This window comes from Micropterus salmoides, unplaced genomic scaffold (assembly GCF_014851395.1).
Source record: "Micropterus salmoides isolate LMB-PRFRI ecotype aquatic unplaced genomic scaffold, ASM1485139v1 Ms_hic_scaffold_20, whole genome shotgun sequence".
Lineage (NCBI taxonomy): Eukaryota > Metazoa > Chordata > Actinopteri > Centrarchiformes > Centrarchidae > Micropterus > Micropterus salmoides.
This window is the reverse complement of record NW_024041151.1, coordinates 25,950,032-25,972,076: the sequence shown is the minus strand read 5'-3', so window position 1 is coordinate 25,972,076 and position 22,045 is coordinate 25,950,032. Positions and strand designations below refer to the sequence as shown.

The following is a 22,045-nucleotide window of genomic DNA, read 5'->3' as shown; positions in this document are numbered from 1 at the left end:
CTCGTCAGCTCTTCCGGATCTGGCTGTGGTTGTTCATTCGCTAACTTCAGCCATGTTTTCCCCAGTATAATTTGTTTGACATTTCCTATAGCAGGAGGTTAGTTTTCTGTTACCGTCGTACAGGCTGCCGTGTTACATGTTGGCTCTCCTGACAGCCGAGCAGGGCCACTTTCTAGTCAGAAACAAGAGACGAAGGAAGCTGGCGTCTCCTAGCTAGCTAACAGCTGTTGACATTAACATTAGCCTTCAGGAGAAAAACGTCGCTGTGAGACAGCCAACCAGGCACAAAGGTGAGGGGGAGGCAGCGGAATGTGTGTCTAATATTTTAGTGATTTGCCGGTGTGTTCAAGCAGCATGCCAGTGATGTGTGGAAGGCAGGGTAAGGTAATAAACGAGCCTGTTTAGCTTAAATAACGTTAGCTCCTTGCTGTAAGTTAATTGACTAACGTTAATGTAGTAAACGACAGCTGTTTGCGTTACAGTAACTTCGGTTACTTGAGTGCATTCTTTCAACTAACGTTATACTAAGACGATAATTGTTATAGGATAGAGCAGCCTGTGCCTTGTCACAATAATATTCACCGTAGCTTTGCTTTGAAGCTATGTAACGTTAATCTGTGATAGCTTTCTTACAAAGATTTACGTTACGTGACCATATCACGGAGCATCATTTTCATTTTCACATCACATCATTTGAGTTGAATTCAGCCCTGTTTCCTGATATCAATCGATACAAGAAGTTAAGAGTGTTTACTAACTGCTCGACGTTTTTACGCCGGTTTCCTAAAAGGTCACTCCAGAGCAAGTGCAGATGCACCTTAAGAGCTTCGTGTCCTCGTTAGCTGTCCATGGTGCTGAGTCAGCCTTGCTGCGTTTTAATTAACGTTAATACATGTTAAATTAAGTTTAGAAAGTTTAGGTTGGTGTACTTAATCAAGGCAGCTGCTGCTAGTTGCTAGGCAAGTGTTGCTCTCACAGCTCAAATAAGACCTCAAACCAAGCAGTGACAATTTGGAGAGTCCTCTCTGGAAAACTTTAACAATTCATTAACACTGCAGCTGTTGTATTGTCTTTTAAAGAACAAAAAGTGATAGCCAGCACATTGGGATGAAAAATCTTCTTCATCTTGTGACAAGTTTAATTAAATTGGTCTGTTCCGTTCATTATAAAAACATACCCACGTAAATCTATGCCAGTGAAATGTTGGGGAAATAACCGTAATCTCGTTTTCAAAGACATCCTATAAACTTCCACTTTTCAGCTGAATATAGCCTGTTTTTACTCTAGGTACCCTGACACCTCTTTATCACGTAGGAAAAAAATGGTCACTGAGTCTTGGTGGTAAATGCACCTTAGCATCATGCATGGACTACAAACCTTCACAACCTTAAACCTTCATATTAGTCAGGATAACTATATTGTAGTGTTCTACTAACCACTGCTTCCAAAACTGCAAAGGTTTTACATTTGCAATGTTATAAAGCAGACACAAATAGCAAATAAAGATAGTCATTAGTTCATTTGTTGGTCGAGCCTTTTATTCAACCATGTCCTCTCAGACAATGCTGGGATGGTCCCTGCTCTTCACATTTTACGTTTCACATTACTCTTATTTAAAGAAAAAAGTCATGGTTAGGCTGTATTTTAATTTTTTTTACTTTTCTGCATGCAGATTCTATGACATACAACTGCCTGCCCCGATCAGAGGATGTATCCGCCTTCCAAAATGGACTTCATCTCTCTGACACTCAGTGATGCACACAGTCACACGTACAACAACGGCAAACACCGGAGACAGTCCTGCTGGAGAGTGAGTGGTCCTGTAGAGCAGTATGTACATCATGACTCTAGATGTGTGTCAAACACAAGGCCCGCGGGCCGAATACGACCTGCCAAGTTATTCTATGTGGCTCGCGAAAGCTTTAAAGATTCATGATTGTCCTAAAATAAAAGTCTATGCTGCCTTAAACTACATCTCCCACAATTCATGTCGATTTTGTGACCCGAGAAGTGACGGAATCTCGCCACTAGATCGTGATGTTTACACACCCACTACGGTAGTTTTCCGACAAGTGGAAATGAGAAATAATAATAATAGAGAAATGTATACAAACAATCCCTAAATGTCTAAGACGAAAAAATTGATGCAGAAGGAAAGCAATTTCATGAATGGTGGGAAAGTGAATACATGTTTGTGCTTTAAGGAGAAAACCCGGTTGGCTAGACCTGTGTCTTTTGTGTTATCGTGTAGTGTGAACTAGGCTTATGCTACAGTAGCCTATACATCTGCATTTTCCAACTATTTCTCATCAGTTGGATGTATGCCCTCTGCAAGGCTGTGTGCAGCCGGGCTATTTGTTTTATCAAATGCCACATCTGTCCCTCATGTTATTAGCAGCTCACAATTATTTGTTTTCCCATGGTTCTGCCCCTCTGGACTGTGAAAAAGTGAGAAGTTACTGTAAAAGCTTATGTTTGATATTTGTCTTTGATTGATGGAGTAATTCATTTATTTATGTTATAATAACAGACATTTTTTTACTAAGGCTATATTTTTTACATCTGATAAACTGTACGTTTATACAGTCTTACAGTTGCAACTGGCCCTTTTGAGGGTAACCGTAATGCTTATGTGTTGGTGAAAATGAGTTTGTCACCCCTGGTCTAGATAGTTCATCACTGCAGTAGAGTTTAGAGACTTGGAGAATGAATGAATGAAATAAGAATGGAGCAAAGAAGCTGTTCTGGAGACTCAGGATGGCAACACTTTACTAGGACGTTGTTGCTTTTTCCCCTGAAAATTTTAAAAGCTGCCTATTGACAAGAAAACATGAATCGGATATCTATGTTTTAATTTTGTTTTTAGAAATTAATAGGCAGGGACCTCATATTGATGTAGCTATCGTGCAAATCAAACATTTCTATAATGCAGTCCTGCTCATTGATTGGCAGCTTTAGCCATAAAAACGTAATATAATACAGCCGGAGATATTAAAGAGAGTATATGGTGTTGACTGTATATATTGTCACATAGCCTGCCCCTAGCTGATTGTGGGCTCTACAAAGAGTCTTTAGCTCTAAGAATCCAACTGCTTGGTTATGTTTCTGAAAACTGACACAGATCTGTCTTTATGAAATGGTAAGTTTTTTTTTGTGACAGATCGATTCCTAGGTTTCAGCCTTCCTTCCTTCAGCCTACCTTGTTGTGGAGCAGCCTGACCTTTTAAACTCTTCAGATAAAAGCATCCTGAGCACATTATGTGTCTCATCACTACAGTGAGATAAAACAAATTCTGCTCATCTCACCAACTCTCTTCCATGTTCCCGCACATTTTCTTTAATCTTGTTTCCTTTACTTTCAAACTTCTTACGCCTCTCACTCCTCCTTAAGGCTTCTGAGCCCCACTCATCTTCTTTGTTGGCTTTGATACTCAGGTTTTACAGGTATATTGTGTTACACTGATTATTTCACATCTCATACTTTTCTTTGTTATTCCTTGCTCACGGGGGGTTTGCTGCTTTGTTTCGACTTTTATCCTTGTACAAATGGTCTTACTACCTCGTTCATAATGAAACTGCCTCAAGTTCAAGGATTAGAAGTGCTTTTTAACCAAGCAATGAGAGTTTTCTTTGCTCTGCATCTCAGCTGTTACTGTCGAGTGCAACGTACACAAGCCGAGTCATTGAACGTCTTGAATTTGATCCATGTCACCCGGAGTACACACTGTACCCACCATTCAGACAGAAGTATTCGTCAGAGAACAGTAGGCAGGACAGGGTCGTTCTTGGGAGCAAATGCAATAAAACTGCTGCTTTTCTGAACATTTGAAATGTGATGCTGAGAAATAGGACAGTTGTGTATCATGATACACAACAATCTGCAGCGATACGCATCATGACACCACAGGTATGTGTGCTTAGACAATAGGTGCAGGTGTTTTGGTGTGCATCATACAGTGCCAGTGTGTGTTCCCTTCAGTTTAATATAATGTGGCCTTCCCAACACATTTTCTTTATTTTAAACACAGTTGGGCCATCTTTCAACACATACCCGTCCAATTTTAGTTTTTCACCCCCAAATTTTAGAATCTGTTTTTAATCCTGAAACACAAAACAGTAGTATCAAAAGATATTTTAATTTGGCTTTCAGGAAATCTGCAGATAGACTGATCCTAAGCAAAATAACTAAATTGTGTTATTATTTATTTGGGTCACTTCTTTTTTTCAGAAAAGAACATCTGCACGGTCGGCTTGTCTTAAGGGTAATTTATTCTGATATCTGAATTGAAAAGGCTAACCACCACCCTTATCTGATCTGTAACATTTTATTTCAGCAGTAAATCAACAGACATTTCTTCAGTAAAGCCAGCTTCATAGCAGAGGCGTCGATCTGGCTCAGCAACTCCCCTGTACCTGTGGGTCGTCAGCTCTGATTACGCTCTATGGTTCTTGAAGAAACCATTGTCTGCAAATCATGTTCCTTTGAGTGGCTTGTTGGCTCAGTGTTTGCTCCTCACACAGCGAGAAGGACTTGGTGCTTTACCTTTGTTCAAATTTGTTTTCTTTAACATCTCCATGACAAGAAAAGGCTGGACAACAAGTCCTGCTCATTGGTATGTAATGTGAGTGTCTGTGTTTCAGCAGCCAACCTGCTGAGTGAGTTTCCTGCCTCCAGCCCAGTACAGATAGAGAATATGAATAATTTTCTCTTCTTCAATGTGCAGTACTTTAAAGAGGGCATATTATGCTTTTTAGGTTTTTTCTTTGCTCCTTTATTGAGTTATATCTCTTTTTTTGTGTGTGTGTGTGCGCATGTAATAGGTTTGCAAAGTGAAGTCCACCCCGAAGGGAGTTCCCATCTCCCAAAGAAAACACTGCTCTGAACAGCCTGAAAACAGCTTGTTGTCCAGCCTTTTCCTTTTGTTCCCTGTGACGTCACAGAAGAATGCACATCTTAATGCTCGCCTAGCGGCTAGTCAGGCACGCCCTCAAAACACCGGTGGAACAATAGACTGAGCTGCAGCACACAGTGACAAGACATCCACCTGCTGCCTCTCCTCTCCCTTCCAAACATTAGCTACCCTCCAGGCAGTCAATGGACATAAAGCTGTTACTGTGATGTAGAGACAGAGCTCAGTTAAAACTTTATGGATGAATGATACATTTTTGACAAATTAATTAACTTACCACTCTTGCTCCAGTCTATGTTGCTAAGTTGGTAAGTGGAACGTATACAGCTGAACCGAAGCCGTGTTTACCGGCTTCTCACGAACCGAACTGCAACTCCCAAAAAAGATTGTGTAGAGGCACGATTCAATCCATAGCTAAAACAAAGCGTTCAACACACAGGGTGAAAAGAGGAGCTGCAGCAATGTGCAGTATGACAAAAATGGTGTTGTACCTGTTCTGGTACAACCCCTAAATAAGATTTGGAACCTGAAAATGAGCATAATACCACCTCTTTTTAAAAAAAAAAAAAAAAAAGAACATTGCTGTTGACATATCCACTTTGCAATGGAGGGGAAAGACTGATAAGATACTGATATGTTGTTTCACAGCCTTATTCAGGGAAGGGGACTTTTACTTTGCTTTGATGTCATCATGTGACCTATGACCACCTGTCTTCACATCACTGATGTTACATACTTTGGTTGTGAGAGAACCACAGTCTATGGAGAGAACACTTGAACAAATTCTGTATGTTGAAGAAGGCGATGAGACGCTGTTGAAAGCTTTGGAAGAAAGCAAGTAAATGAACCATGAGTTTAGAATATATTATCACAGGCATTTGTTCCCAGGGTCAAGATTGAACCTCCATGCTTAGAAAATACATTAAATACATTTTAAAGATTAAATTGAGATGAACATTGTGAAAGATTACTAGATAAAAATGTTTTTTCTTTTCTATCTTGCTGCAATTCTGAGCACAATGCACATTTTCAAAAGGTATAATATTGAATCATGGGCCTTCTGGTAATTCAAAGCCCAGTATTAAAGACAAGAAATATACATAACATTTATGAAAATGTACCATTTAACTGTACAGAATATGCTGATGCCGTTATGTTGAATGAACTATGGCAGAGTCAAATGAAATGTCTCCTGAGATGAAGTCTGTTGTGTGTTCTGCCAAAGCTCAAAGATGATGGCTCAATAGTTTCATGGTGTTGCACAGGTGTTAATTAGTGCAGGTAACAGAGTGGTACCACTCTGCCTGTTAGGTCTTCTCGAGAGAGAGAGAGAGAGAGAGAGAGAGACTCCATCTCTGTCTCTCCCTCTGCACGGCTGGGTTTGCAGAGGGAGGTTGGATTGTTTAATTGTGATCGGTCACTGGGCTTAACGCATCAGGTGGAGAGAGATGTTGAGTTTATACAGGGTAAGTCAGACAAGGAAGGCAATCAGGCTTGTCTTTTATTCACTGTTATTTTTAAGCATAAACAGATATGTTTGATCATTTTGAGAGATTGTGTGAGAATCTGCTTAAAAAAAACTGATTTGAATTCAGCTGTAACACATGTTTCAGTGTAGTCGGGTTTTGTTTGTTTACCGGCCTACAGAAATGGAAGCAGCTGTCTAGGCTCCAGCGAAGTCTCATCCTGTTCCTGCTGGCTTTGCTGCTCATATTTGGATTGCTCTCCTATCCCAGCATCACAGAGCAGTGGAGAGGTAAACAATGCCTGCACAACGCTAAGTTCACACACTAGACTAGGGGTGAACAATTTTGGAAAATAATCTAATTACGATTTTGTTTTTTTTTAACCAATATTGCGATTGAATATGTGATTCATTTTTAAGCTTCTTGATCAAAACAGACAAGCAGTAAATCAGTGTATAGTATGACCAACACAATATTAGATAGACTAAACATGCACTCTTCTTTCTTGTAGGCCAGGCCTGTGTTATGATGAAATTAGGTAATGCATGAATTATTATTTTGAGCAATGGTGAAGAAGTGCCAAATTTTATTAATATGAGAAAGATAATTTGAGTCAAGTCATGGCATTAAATAATATGATATAATATCATCAGGTCGGCCTACCTACAGACCACAAGAAAAACTAAGTTCACAGTGTGTTATACAGTAAGCGCTCAATACACAGTTCAACCACCAATTAATGCTTCCTTATCTCAGTTCAGATCTCCTAGGAGTCCATCTTTCTGTATCCCAGTAGGCAAATTCAAATACTCAGTTTGAGGTTCAATTCAAAAGTTGGCCAACAAAATTAAAACCAAGTGACGCCTAGGTGCTACTTTCATTCCCTATGAGACACTGAAGTTTCTGTAGTGTCAGCTTCTGTCAAGCTTAAGGCTGTTGTACAACAACAAGTCAAGGTACAGCGTAACGTGCTAAGTTGATTCTTCGTCTGCAGACTGCTTAACTCTTGGGTGTCGTGACCAGAGTGTAATCACAGCCTTTGCGATTAGAAATCTCGTTTTATCACATCGTGATAATATCGCAAATGTAATTAATTGTTCAGCCCTACACTAGAAACACAGCTAGAGAGACCATGAATTCTTATAGTACTGCTGCATGACTAGATGAAGCTGATGACTTCGATCGCCTGTTTTTTGTGTTTGCAGCTGATAATTGCAGTGAATTACTAAAACACCAAGAGACGCTGTGATAGTTTCTTTCTTTTGATTTGTTTTTGTGCTCATTTATGTTTGTGCACACCTACTTTCTTTAAATCTTGTACATGTAGGTTACTGTATTTGTTAGTCAGACCACATCCACACTAAGATGGCTAAATCTGAAAATGCTTCTATTTCTCTCTGTTTGGGCTTTTCCGTCCACACTAAGCTAGCATTTTGTCACACGCAAAAAGCTGAGCTTTCTGAAAATCCCTCTGCAAACTGAAATATCCTTGCATTTTAGTGCATACTGGGAAAACTGAGCTTTTAGGAAAGTATTAGATACTATATGCCTGTTCAGACTCTGTCAGGTGCTGTGTAGTAGTAAAGTTAGCAAGACAACTTCCTGTAGTCTATTTTGAATTATGAATTATGAAATATATTTTTTTAGAGGACTTCAGAACCATAATATAGTGATAGCTATATGATATCATTAGCTGGCATAATGTGGACTTTAGTCCTTGTTTTCGTGTTTATTGTGTGTGTGTGTGTGTGTGTGTGTGTGTGTGTGTAGGGTTGTCTGACAGGGAGGACTGGTTGGAGCTGAATGACAGAGAGCTAAAGACCATTCCTCCAGCTGTGAAGTCTATATTGGAACAAGCTGCAGGTAAAGCTCAGGTTCCTGTGGCAGGGCCAGCTGTGGGGCCAGATGCTTTGGTGGAGCCCAGAGGACCAAATGTCGCTATTCTGGCAAAACCTCCCATTAAGGTTAGCTTTTTGTTTATGTATTTCAGGGACATCATTTGCTAATTTCCATCTGCTGTTTCTTACCAGAATACCACATGTTGTGTTAATTACATTTACACATTAAACGTACATCACACATAACTAAAGTGACATAATAAAACACATTAAGAAAGTTTTAGTTGATTCACTTTGCTAATTTGGTTGTAAAAGATTACTCTTGATACCAAAACCCTATGTGGATTTTCATATTTAGACACTTGTTAGTCCTTTTCCATGAAGTGTTCGTGTTGGCCCTTCTGTTTTGAGCTCTAGCTGTTTATTTATTCACAGAAAAAGACATTCCCAGGCAAAAGAGGTCCACCAAGCCTTCAGAAAGAGGGAAACATGTCAGACACAGATGGTGGGGAAAAGCAAGAGGTGGTTCAAGATGGAGGAGAGGAGGAGGAGGACAAAGAAAAGAAGATTGTCAGGTGATCTGTTTTTCCCCCTACTTAACTCTCCAGTGTTAGAGCAGGTTGCCCGTTAATCAGAAGGTCGGCGGTTCAATCCCTGGCTCCTCCAGGCTGCATGTTGAAGTGTCCTTGGGCAAGATACTGAACCCCGAATCGGCCAGTGTATGAATATGAATGTTTCTGTTTGAGCACTTAGGCTCAGCGCATGAATGTGGGTGAATGCAGATGTAGTGTAAAAACGCGTCAAAGACTAGAAAGGCGCTATACAAATACGGAGCATTTACATAAGCAACTGTACAGAAGGCTTTGGAGCTGGTGAGAAAGATAGACTACTTGTTGACATGAGATTAATCAGAGACCAGAATCAAACATTTTGTAGCTGCACCCAGGCCCTGTAGCCCTTGTACAGTTATCAGAGAAGCAGTTATAAATAATTCAGGCGTAAGACAGGTTTGTGTTTTTGTCATGCAGCTGGAGAGGAGCAATGATCGAGGCCGACCAGACCACAGAGCCTCCGCCCTCAGCCAATGGGAAAGAAGCTACGCCTCCCCCGGCTAAAGCCAACCCTGCTGACCCTGTCCAACTGGAAGGTCAGTACTGAACTTAGCTGGAATTCTTACCAAGAGCTTTATATAGTGAGTGGACTTGAGAAAGTAAAGGACCAGTGTGTAAGATTTATGGGGATATTGACAGAAACGTTTTCATTAGTGTGTAATCACCTGAAAATAAGAATCATTCTGGTTTCATTACCTTAGAATGAGCACTTTATATCTACAGAGGGAGCGGGTCTTCCTCCACGGAGTCTGCCATGTTGCACTGCCAGCAGCCCAGAACGGACAAACCAAACCCTGGCTCTTGAGAGGGTCTTTCTCATTTTTTCGGGAGTTTAGCAGCCACCATAGTTTCTCCTACACCCTTTGAACGAGAGGGTGAAGGAAAGGGTTATCAGCCGGCTGCAATCTGCACCCTCCCTGCTAGATGCCACTAAATCCTACACATTGGTCTGCAAACAACAGCTATCCATTAATCTGTTGTTTTTAGTCTTTAAAATGTCAGAAACTAAACAAAAAAAATGTCCCATCACAAGTACCTAGAGCTCAAGGTCCAAATTCACACGTCTTGTTTTGTCTGACCAACAGTTCAAAACCCAAAGATTTTCACTTTACAATGATGTGAAACACAGAAACCATAAGATTCTGTCAATCTGTGTTGTTTTCCAACCCTGTATCAGTGAGACCCTCCTCCTCCCATATTTCTCTGTTCTTTCAGGAATAGAGAAAAGTTCAGACTTACTTCTTCTTACTTTTTGCGTCCACTGAGAAACTTCTCCCCTCAAACAGATTTATTTTCAATATAGCACTGTCCAGCTCTGTTAGTATATGCTGTTTAAAGCCTGGTGCCTTTTTTAACTTAAAGTTTGAACATTTCTAACTTGCAGGATAAAAACCTGCCATGCTCAAAGCAGCAGTATCACATGTTGCAGAATATTCCTTCTACTGAAAATAATCAGAAAATTAGTCACTGAGTGCGCTCTTGAGACATTCCTAGAGGAAATACCAACTTTAAAGATTATCTATTTATTTCTTATTCATTTCTTTGTTTGTAGTTTCTGTAAATGTGGACAGGCTGGAGGCAGTACGTGATGCCTTCAGACATGCGTGGAAAGGCTATAAGGACTACGCCTGGGGTCATGATGAGCTCAAGCCTATCTCCAAGTCTTTTGGCGAGTGGTTCGGACTGGGCTTGACGCTTATTGATTCTTTGGACACCATGTGGATTATGGGCCTAAAAGAAGGTATTGTATTTCACTTATTTTCTCTCTTTGGGCTGGGTGTCATTTAAAATGTGTCAGTACTGTTGCTAAATATGATACCAATATAGAAACTACAAGGTTTTTGTTGAAGTTGTTTTAACTTGCCAGATGCCATAATTTGTGCTGCCCGGAGCAAATTTGCAATTGTTTGCTTCCACTCACATCTTTCCATTTTTTTCATCATAGTACATAAAGTACATCATTGTGCCATCTCTAAAATTTTTGCATTTGGTCTAAACAGACTTTAAAAGGGAAATCTGCTTATTTTACACAGCGCTTTCTGTCTGCAGGTGTTGGGGAGTAAAATACAAACTTAAAGAAGAAGCCAGAGTGAAATTTGAAGTAAAATTATCTTATTGATATTAAATGTACTTAAAACAGTAATTGTTTTATAAACTTACAATATGGTTATTAATCATTCAACTGCTTTATCATTGAACTTAAACCTCCTCGTCAGACTGCTCACTTTCTACAATCACCCTCTTCTGGCTGCCTGGTTCTGAAAGAGTCCTTGTGCCACAGCATCACAGCTTTTGTGGGATCAATGTTTTTATAGTCTATGAATCATTCTCCTTCATCTCTGGGACAGCAGGACCAATAGAAGATCTGACAGTGTGTCAGACACTGACTGGACCTCCAACTATCCAGCTAAAAGCTAAAAACACTCCTAGAACAACTAATTTTGTAATTAGCTCCTAACAGTAGCTTTCACGCTGCCTTATTATTTCACTGGGGTATTGCGCCAATCTGCTGGCTTGCTGCACTTCATGAAAGTTATGGAGCAGATATGGTCCGCCTCTGAGCAGGGAAAGTTGGTGACAGACACGAGATGATCTGTTTGTGAAAAGCCACGGCTGACATGCCGCAGCACACCGCTGGTTCCGGGTAAAGCCAGACTGCTATGTGAAAGCACACATGATTGCGGGATAAAAGCCCTTTCACACATAAAGTTGCAAACTTTTGTTTGTTGATTGCGACATAAAATGCGTATATTCGTTCCGCGCTGATCTCCGTATGAAAGTGGCTACACTCTCACTCTCCCCTCTTTCACTCCCGACTCCTGTCGCCTGTCCCCTTACGCCCACCTCTTGCAAATCTACGGCAATCAAACACAACATGAAAAGAACATAAACAACAACCAATGAACGCCTCTAATCCGTGTGTTACACGATTTTAGATACCTTGGTACATCGGGGACCAATTTAAGTGCGACACACACACAACCAACAAGAGCCCCGTTCTGCTGCTAATTATTGTCAAATAGAAATTATTTGCTGAATATAATTACCCGCCAATACAGCCGATGTGGCGGGTAGCCTTTCAACATTTGACCACCAAACCACCTGCATGTGGTGGGTGGTAATTTTCATCCCTGGTTTACACACACACACACACACTCTATCTCTGGTGCTGCAGCATTGTTTTCTTATTTTTATGTATTTTATTTACATGGTAAGTCCTTCAGTGTTATAGGAGTGCAATGCTAAATCAATGAAGCTTTCTTTTTAAAATTTTGACAAAGCCTCGGTCGGGGGCTGTCTCAGGAGTTTGTTATGAGACCACTTGATCATGTCACATGAGGCAAAACTCTCACATCAAATGGTTCATATGGGGTTCAAATCATATTTGGTCCACCTTATTAAATTAGAATAATAAAATGTAATTCTTTAATTTTTTTCTGTTCCCCCTCCCACTCATGTACTCTGCCTCACACCACATAGAGTTTGCCGAAGCAAAGGACTGGGTAGAGAAAGAGCTCTCCTTCAGCAAGAATGTGGATGTGAATCTTTTTGAGACAACCATCCGTGTGCTTGGGGGCCTGCTGAGTACCTACCATCTAACAGCAGACCAACTCTTCCTAGAGAAAGCTGTGAGTCAAGTCAGAACAGGCGTTCTTACTGCCCTGTTTTCTTCTGTTGTCTAGTTGTTTTAGAACAGCAGTCTAGGGCTGTGAGTTTTTCAAGGGTTCACGGTGCCTCCTCCATCTCACTTTAGTTGTAAGTTGTAGTGACTTCAGATTTGTTGATGTGTTAGCATTGCAGGTGCATTTCATTATAAATTGAATGATACTTAACTCTTACAAGACAGAAAAAGTAATTTTCCCCTATATTTCTTCTCTCCACTTAAAGAAAGATCTCGGGTCCAGGTTGATGCCAGCCTTCAAAACTCCCTCAAAGATCCCGTTCTCAGACGTCAACATTGGGAAGGGAACAGCCCACCCCCCTCGATGGACGTCAGACAGCACGCTGGCTGAGGTCACGAGCATTCAGCTGGAATTCAGAGAGCTGAGCCGCCTCACCCAGGACCCACAGTATCAGGTCAGGATACAAGGCGGGGCGGGGCCTCCATTACTTAATAATGAGCGCTATTGTGTCTGTGTAATGATTTTAATTTGGTATTACTTCCAGTTCTCTGAGATGGACTGAAATTTTTCTGGGTTCAAATAGAGGATTTCAGTAAACACATTAGGTGCAGCTCGCAAACACTTGTATAATTGAAGTGACAAGCATGAGCTAGGATTTTCTTTAAATCCATCATGTCATTTATGAGCGATTCCACAAACCAGAGCTTGCATCTGAAGATGAACACTGACATGAGCTTGAAAAATGTCTGTCATAAACCGAGCAAGCCCTGTGAGACATAGCTTTTGATGAACCCAGTTTCATCAGTGTGAAATTTTTAATATATTTCCCAATGATATATTGCTTAAAACATAATTTTTGAAATCTAGTGGGTTCATTATCTCATGTCTAGACATTAATGGTCATATTTTTATTTTTTTTAACCTTTCCAGGAGGCTGTGAATGAGGTAATGAGGCTGGTCCACAAGCTGCCGGGCAAACAAGACGGTCTAGTGCCCATGTTCATCAACACCAACAGCGGCCAGTTCACCCACAAAGGAGTCTTCACACTTGGTGCCAGGGCAGACAGCTACTATGAATACCTGCTCAAACAGTGGATCCAGGGGGGAAAGACGGAAGACGAGTAATTCCAGCTTCTCATTTCTGTGTCAATTTTCTGTGATTGTGAGAGAAAACACTGGATTAAAAGCTGCAACAACGGAGCCATAGAAAAGCAAACTTACTGTATGTTCACAAAGTCAGACTCACTTAAGATGAAGGATCCTAACAATTAATGCAGAGACATATTGGAACTTTACTGAGGTTGAAAAAAACACACATGTTGAGGATAACATGACATGACATGTACACAAACAATTCAAACTAATATGTACTCTATAATACTTACATCTGTAACATTTCCTGTTTGTTTTGTCCAGCCTGTTGGAGGACTACCTTCAGGCCCTGGAGGGAGTGAAAAAACACCTTGTGAGACAGACGGGGCCCAGCAGATTGACCTTTGTTGGAGAGTTATCCCATAACCGCTTCAACCCTAAAATGGTAGAAATACTCACCAGAATTCAGAACATGAAATAATATCCATAGAACCTCAAATGGTGTGTGATGTTGTATATTATATGTATATTTCGTGGCCTTCTGTGTTTTGGAAGTACCAAACACAGCACAAGTGCCACTGATTGTCATAGGGTATCTCACACAGTGCCAAAAGTCAATGAACTCACATCCACAGACAGTGACCGCCTTGTTCAATCAATCTGCCTTTGTGCTTTACAGACTTTTCGCTGTACAGACTCATGTCCAGTCAGTCTTTCTCTCTATCAGCCAGCCCAATCAATTCCAGCTTTCGTCATTATCTCCCAACATTTCTTAGTCTCGTCCTTCCTGATTGTACCCGTCTCTCTTGTGACTCTACAGGACCACCTTGTGTGCTTTCTGCCAGGAACTTTGGCGCTGGGGGCCCACAACGGCCTCCCAGAGGACCACATGGATCTGGCCGTGCAGCTCATGGAGACATGCCACCAGATGTACAAACAGATGGAAACTGGGCTGAGCCCAGAGATTGTGCACTTCAGCCTACAGGCCAGTGACGGGCGTGACGTTGTTGTCAAGGTGAAGCTAATAGCAGATAGGTGGCAGTCATGCATCATCTTTTTATCCTTTTTTTTAATCCTCAAATATTTGATTATATCTTATCATGTGACAACACTGAAAAATGACACTTTGCTACAATGTGAAGTAGTGAATGTACAGCTTGTAGAACAGTGTAAAGTTGCTGTCCCCTCAAAATAACACACAGCCATTAATGTCTAAACCTCTGGCAACAAAAGTGAGTACACCCCTAAATACAAAAAGTCCAAATTGGGCCCAATTAGCCATTTTCCCATTCCATTTTTGTGTCATGTGACTCGTTTGTGTTAGAAGGTAGCAGGTGTGTTAAATGTGGTGTTATCGCTCTCACACTGATCACTAGGAGTTCAACATGGCACACACATACAGTTTAGTCTATATAATATGACTGTTGCTGTAAAGGTTAATTTCAAAGTCAATTTAAACTAAAACCAAGAACATTGCTCTGAATAGCAGCTGACTTTTTAAAAGTGTTAAGTAATTGGACAAAACATATAAGGGAGCAGTAATGCTGGAACCTTTTTTTTTTTATTGAAATGTTTTTGGAAAGTCAATGGAAGAGTATTTGGAGGCACCTGATACATCTATCTATTGAGTGCACTTTCTGTAATTAAAAAATAAGCTAAAGTAACCAAAAAGAGTGAGAGCCACTACTGATTGTTTAGTGAGCCTGTGTAATAATAATTGAGTGAGCCTCCTGAATAAAATTTTAATTAGCTAGTCACAGGAGTTGTGAACATAACCGTCCTCGGCACTAATTTTATTTTTCATTAACTGCTTTAGGTTTATCAAAGCATCCGGTGTTTTTGTACTTGTCTCCACTGCTGCCTTCAAGCATTTAGGAGCTCATTCTAATTCTTGAATTAAAAACTAAGGGAACGGACATCAGATTATAAAGGCTTTATCCATTTATTTCTCATGAGTAATTCAGAACTAACCACTGTTGGTAATGGGGAACACTGTAAACACCACCACCAAAACTATGGTTTTACCCAAGGTTGCACATCCTTGGGTGTTTAGATTTCAATACACAGATGAATGTACCTTCAGGGTTCAATAAACAGTAGACTCTTATTCACATAAGAAAAAGGCCAAGGTAAAACAAAATTGGATACTGTGCATTAAAAGAATACTCCAGTAAAATGATCAAATTATGATCAAAAATCATCCTCTAAAGCTCATAAAAAGGTAAAGGTTGTTCCAGAGCCTCAGGCCTGACTCACTGGTCGTTACTGCTGACTGTTTTATTCAGCAGCTGAGGGATTATTTGTATAGCCAGGCTTTATGTAAAATCATTAATTCATTTATTATATTTTTTATTTATTCTGTTATTTACTTAAAACTAGTAGACAAACCTAGTAGACCATAGTGCCCCCATAAACTGAATTCTAGAAGGATGAGGAGAGTCACATCTAGTTTTCAAAACATCTGTTTTTCTTGATTCTGAACAATTTTATTTCTTCCTTTTGTTTTTTTACGTTTCCCTCAAAGTGCTATGAAGGAAGCATCACGCGCTCACTGATGCTGCTGTCTCAATAAGATGTTTGCGGGGAGACATTTTAATTTTTTGTGGGAATTCCTAGTTGAATAAGAAAAATGATCCTAATATAATCCTTTGTATTACTTTAATGTTTACTGACAAGTTCTCCTTTATCATCCAGCCTGCAGACAGACACAACCTGCTGAGACCAGAAACTGTGGAAAGCCTGTTCTACATGTACAGATACACAAAGGACACCAAGTACAGAGACTGGGGATGGGACATACTGCAGAGCTTCAATAACTACACTAAGGTACGGACAACTGACCACAAACCAGCATGAGTTTAGGATAGACCTATTTACCATACCTTTTTATTATCAAGGCAATTACTGTACGTAATCAAGCCACATTACCTCTGATAAGCTAACAGGCTTATTGGTGTTAACTGCAATTAGCAGAGTACTTTCTAGAGTTTTGTAGCCATAAACCTCCTGATCAAACACCCCCACTTCTGCAGGTGTCTGGTGGCGGCTACACATCCATCAACAATGTCCGTGACCCCGTTAACCCCAGGCCCCGGGACAAGATGGAGAGTTTCTTTCTGGGTGAGACGCTGAAGTACTTGTATCTGCTCTTCTCTGATGACATGGAGCTGCTTAGTTTAGACAAGTATGTCTTCAACACAGAGGCTCATCCTCTCCCCATATGGCCCTCTCCACCCAAATGATGTCAGCACACAGGAGATATCTGAAGAGATCAGGCCCACAGAGTCGTGTGTAAGACTGTTATTGCCGCTCATTAGGCGCGTCTCTTAAGCAACCGTCCACGTCGGACTGCTGTGTTGAGCAGTAAAGCAGATCTGTGCCGTCCACCTGTACCTTTTTTATACGTGTCTTTGTGGAGGACTTTATTTTGTTGTTATTTTTCTCCCTTTTCTTTATTTTTCCTAAGGAAAAGGTTTGTGTTGGAGCTGGTCTCTAATGTAAAAAACTTTTTAAATATCTATTCTGACCGGAGACAAGAAAAAAGATCCAAGTGTGAGGGCTTTATTAATTGGTGAGTGGAATAATTCTTGTATGTATGTGGTAACAACAATCATGCCATTCCTGAGTTTCTCTTTGCCATGTGAGGTGAGGAGTTCACAAATTCAGTCAGATGTTTGAAGGTGCAGTAGCCAACAAAGGAAATCTGTGGTGCATGTTCAGCTAAATTATATTTAAACAGATTGCTCTTGTGGTGGAGTATTATTTCTAAAAGTCTTTACTTTGGCAACACGCAGCGCACTTGTTCTAGTATAAAAATGGCACAAAAGAAGTTGTTTTTTTTTTTAAATCCGTTTTGGGATGTCTGTGTTAAGGAGCAGTGGGCAACTGCAGTGCAGTGTTCAGGGACCAGTTTCAGTTCTGAAGCTAGTGCCTTGCTAAAAAAACAAATGCCGACTATTCCTAAAACCTAACGTGCGTGTATATAATGAAATAAAGACTTTATGACTAGCAAACTAGCCATAATCCACCAAGTATACAACTGCAGTTACAAAAAAACTTTTATTTGTGATGTATAATACATCTAAGCCTGTTTGGTGTGTGGATGCCTGTCTTTACTCCGTCCCAAACCCCTTTTTTTTCCCTGCTATCTGTTGAGTCAATCTTCCAGGTGGCTCAATAGATTCCTATTGCAACTTTTTCAGACTGCGATTTTCTGGCAAAAATAGATTTTACCCGATGAAGGTTGTCTTCTTTTGAGACCACCACTAAAACACTGTCACAAAGATGGTTAAGGAACTGTGAAGCCCCAGAATGCATTGCACTTACATTAACTTAAAGCATTACTTATTGGACATCACTGTAGCACATGTAGCACTGATTCTTTAAATACTGAAAGTTTAAAAAGTTAAAGATGATGCTTACTGCACGTTCACACCTGTTTTTTTTTTGTTTGTTTGTCTTTTAAGGGAAATGTGATTGTTGTTACTGGGATTCCCGTAGTGTGACTGTGACAGAATAGTCTTGGGTTTAAGTCATGCTTATATGGCGAAAAGGTTTGAAAGTAAAACATTTATAAAGGTCTAATGAATGAATAAGTCCTTAATGATTTTCAGTTTGAGCTGGACACATAATGACATTTTGTTGTATTGATGAATGTATACATCTGTGTTTTTAGATTTTTTTTTTTTTCGGCTCATTCTGGTTTGGATTAAATTTGATATTGTATTCACACTGCACATTCCATTATATGAAGGGGAATAAATCAAGGCTGCCATGCAGTCTTAAAATTTGCAGTTGCTTTGAAGTTTGATCAAAATAACTAACTCAGTACATTACCATTTCCTGCGTCAGGGACAATATACTCGCAGCTGTTCATTCATCCTCTTTTCACAGGCGACTTGCTTAAGAAATGAAGTTTGTTGAATTGTTTTCTTCATACTTGAAGGAGTTTGATTCATTGCTGCTAAGCAATCCCTGACTCCCCGTCAAATGTGATGTAGAGCAGTGTGGGAGCTCTTGTTTTCCATACTCTTAACGTTGACAAATCAATCTGAAGGACCTATCCGGGGTACTGTAGGTGCTGCTTTGAAGATGGCAGGATCCACATTGTTATTCTACAATCACTTTCGATTCTGGATCATTTTGGATCGGTTTTTCTGCCGTCAGTGGTTTAAAACAGACTGTCAATTTCATGTTTTAACAGTTTCATTTTGTTAATGAACTTCTACCAGACAGCCATATACTGACCCACATCTTTGAATGTGCACTACATTTGCCAATGCTCTGCTGTGCCTATTGAAATGTATATTATGCTACAGTGGTTTCTGTTATTTTTATTGCTGCTGTATCAGTGGTGTGAATTTGTGAAGTGCTATGAGTGAAAGTTAGACTTATGTCTTTATGTATTTTTGCTTTGGTTGGGTGGATGACAAAAGAATATGGGTGTAAATATTTTGTGTGAGTTGTTTCTAACTTGTCTACTGAATCCAACCTGTGTCTGCTGATTACTGAGCCCTTTCTGGTTTTAACATTCTATATGCCATCTTGTCAAAAAAAGTTTCTGCTTTAAGAAGGTAACTTTTTGTTTTGACACTACTTTTTACAGTGGTTGTTTTTGTATTTTTCATGGCAATCCGTCCAAATGGGAACCTCATGGTGGCGCTAGATGAAAGGTCAGGGGATCACCAAAGTCATTACGATATATCTTCTGGAGACCATGCATGTCTCTATAGAATATTGTGGCTACCCATCAAATAGTTTTTGAGAAATTTCAATCAGGACAAAAGTGGTCAACCTACTGACCCACAGGCCGACGTTGCTGCCCATAGAGCCATGTTGTTAGCGTGGATAAATGTGACAAGACATAAGGTCTGACTCCTGTTTAATTTCTATATTCGCTCACATGCTGTGGGTAATTTGTTTTGCTGGAGTTCAATCCTGTAAGCATCTGGCATTAATGACAGTTTATGTAGACTGATGTCTGATAATTGAGTGATTTTTCTTACCACAAGGGGGAAAAATGAAATTGAAAAAGCTTTTTTGTGAGGACATCTGTATTACAACTTGAAATTGGTTCATTCACAATGTTTAATGGTTTATTAAGCTAATTTATTAATCTTTCCTGGTGCATACAATGATTAAATAAGATTTATTACAGTGCTATCTTAGGACGGTGGAGCCACAAATGCATTTAAAAGTTTATCTATTAGCCTGAGTGTTTGTATGACCACATTCAAACCAAAGGTCCTAACATCTAGTGTGGGTGGTTTGTGTGACTTTCACAGAAAAACAACTCTGGGTACTTTTTAAATACATTGCTGCCTTGTAAAATTGCCACCATATTTACAGACTGAAGTCCATCTCTGAAAGTGGCTGCAGATGCTTAATTAGAAATTCCAGTAAAAGCTAAAGCCATCCCATCACCAGATAAAAACGCATTAGATGAGAAAACCAAATTGAATCACACTGTGGAAATCAGCCATACCTCTTTACCAAAGTGAGTTTGATTTGGCAAGTGTAATATTCTCAATTTATACACAACTATATCAGCCAGAAATGTTTCACACTTTAAAGGTTAGGGCAGGTGTTATTCTATATTTTTAGTTGACAGACCTATGTGTTCAACTTCCCCATCTCCACCTGAGGATCTTCAATAATGCTCATTAATATATAGTTTTTAACAAATGTTACTCAAACAGGAGGAAATAGAAGATTTATTAGGGACTATGTTCAGTGGCGAATTAATACCAACTTTGTGATCTAGTCAATATTTACTGCAGCAGGACAGTATGTGGAGGCAGAATTTATATGATAAAAAAAAAAGCAGCTTTGTTTTTGTACTAGAACTATGTTCTGTATCCACAGAGGATATGGAATCTGTGATGTCAACACAAAAATCACCAGAAAAGATTCCACTACATTTAATAACAGTGCTGTAGAAATAAAAATGCAGTGAATGTCTGGGTCTTTACATTGGTCAGATACTGTGCTCTCTCCATATAATTACCTCTGTTATCTGTGGCAGAAAACAGCCTTCATGTCAGTTATTCCTGATCAGTGTTTTGTGTTCAGAGACTGACTGTAGCCAGAATGATAAGACCAGAAATAACTAATTTAGCTCCACGGTCAGCTCCCACAGAAGATGTTTAAATTCACTCTGCTTTGTCATTTCTTTTTCTAATTATTTCACGGCTGATTCTTTGACATTAAAGTGTTTTTTTTAAAGGAAATTGAGCAGTATAATCCCTTTTTTGATATATAAATAAATGTAAAAGTAGTCAAATTGATTCTTGAGGTTGGATTGCGAAATCTTTTTTAAACACATGGAGGGTGTAGGCTTTAAAAATACAGTATGTGTTACTGTACAAAGCATTTTGTCCTATTCAACTCTTGTATTAGCTGATTGGCCGAATCTTCCACTTGTGATGATTATGGCAATTATTATTAATGTGATTATTACTGAATCCAAGCCATAGCAAAATGACAACTCTACTATTTTACATGGATATGGCAGACATGTAAAATAGTGCCTGCGGGGGTTCCTGCTTCATTGACTTTGACCCTGGGTCAGGGACCAAAGACATGGATCAATATTGTTTTTGCTGGTACAATTGATTAATTGAGCCATGCTAGAAAAAACATCTTGACACAGCGAGTCTCGAGTCAATAACCCTTCTGCATATTTTGAAGACATGCTGACATCCAGGGTATTTATGTTAATTTTGGTAATTATTCAGTTGCAGCTTTTATATAAAAACTAATGAGTTCAGTTTTGAGAGCTGACACAGATTTAGCAGTTTCTCGTTTTTGTCTGTACATTTTCATGGTGTTTTGTATGCAAAAGTGTCTTATCTGCCATTTATCAAATCCACATTCACTGTACAGATGACTGATTGAGCACTTGGTAACTCAAGTTGTGGCTTATTGCAGTGTTCACCAAATTCAAACTTTCTTTCTGCAAACAAATTTTTAAATAAAGCTTTCCAATGACTGTTTTGGACTTTATCTTATTCTGAATAGATTGTTGTTGTTTTTTTTCTTTAGAAGAGCCTGAAGAAGATTCAAAGCTTCAGTATGCTTCAAACAAAGCCACGTCGTAACCTCCTCCTGGCTGCACCCCCTCGACCTTCCAGATCTTTATGTATGTCTTTGTAGTCTCCACACAGTGAATTGTACGAATGCTGGTAACAGTGCGTGCTTTCTGACAGTCTCTTCTTGAAGGCATTAATGGTTCTGCACTCTTTTATACAAAGGCAAAGTATTTTTGTTAAAAATGGTTAAGGAACAAACCCTGCCTGTACGTTCACGCCAGTGCACAGCTGGCCTGTTTCTGTTTTTGAAAGTTACAAAAATTGTTGTATGCCACCCTGATGGAAAGGGTTTCAGACACTCTTAGACGGTTGTACAAGCAGTTCTTGAAGCATATTGAGGCTTCAGAAAGCAAACCGTGGCTGTCACATGAATGTCATCAGCATCACATAAACTATGGTGTGCAACTTTTGTGTA

General features: G+C 39.7%; 1 protein-coding gene across 2 annotated transcripts; it reads left to right on the top strand.

The window, feature by feature from the left end:
• On the top strand, positions 1 to 22,045 carry LOC119914215 (endoplasmic reticulum mannosyl-oligosaccharide 1,2-alpha-mannosidase-like). Of its 2 annotated transcripts, XM_038733340.1 has the most exons (15): positions 1 to 290; positions 1,673 to 1,810; positions 6,558 to 6,666; positions 8,147 to 8,340; positions 8,650 to 8,789; positions 9,243 to 9,361; positions 10,378 to 10,566; positions 12,306 to 12,454; positions 12,714 to 12,902; positions 13,379 to 13,569; positions 13,865 to 13,985; positions 14,361 to 14,555; positions 16,235 to 16,366; positions 16,573 to 16,660; positions 21,584 to 22,045. In XM_038733340.1, the coding sequence occupies exons 2-15, from the start codon at positions 1,709 to 1,711 to the stop codon at positions 21,637 to 21,639; spliced, it is 1,974 nt and encodes a 657-aa protein (XP_038589268.1). In that variant the 5' UTR covers positions 1 to 290; positions 1,673 to 1,708; the 3' UTR covers positions 21,640 to 22,045. The 2 variants fall into 2 exon arrangements, with proteins under 2 accessions (XP_038589268.1, XP_038589267.1); XM_038733339.1 differs by lacking the exon at positions 21,584 to 22,045 and having other exon boundaries at positions 16,573 to 21,534.

Coding starts and splice junctions, on each gene's coding strand:
- LOC119914215 (XM_038733339.1), top strand. CDS start 1,709: ATGTATCCGCCTTCCAAAATGGACTTCATCTCTCTGACACTCAGTGAT. Junction 8,341..8,649: donor TGGCAAAACCTCCCATTAAG/GTTAGCTTTTTG, acceptor ATTTATTCACAG/AAAAAGACATTCCCAGGCAA. Junction 9,362..10,377: donor TGACCCTGTCCAACTGGAAG/GTCAGTACTGAA, acceptor CTTTGTTTGTAG/TTTCTGTAAATGTGGACAGG.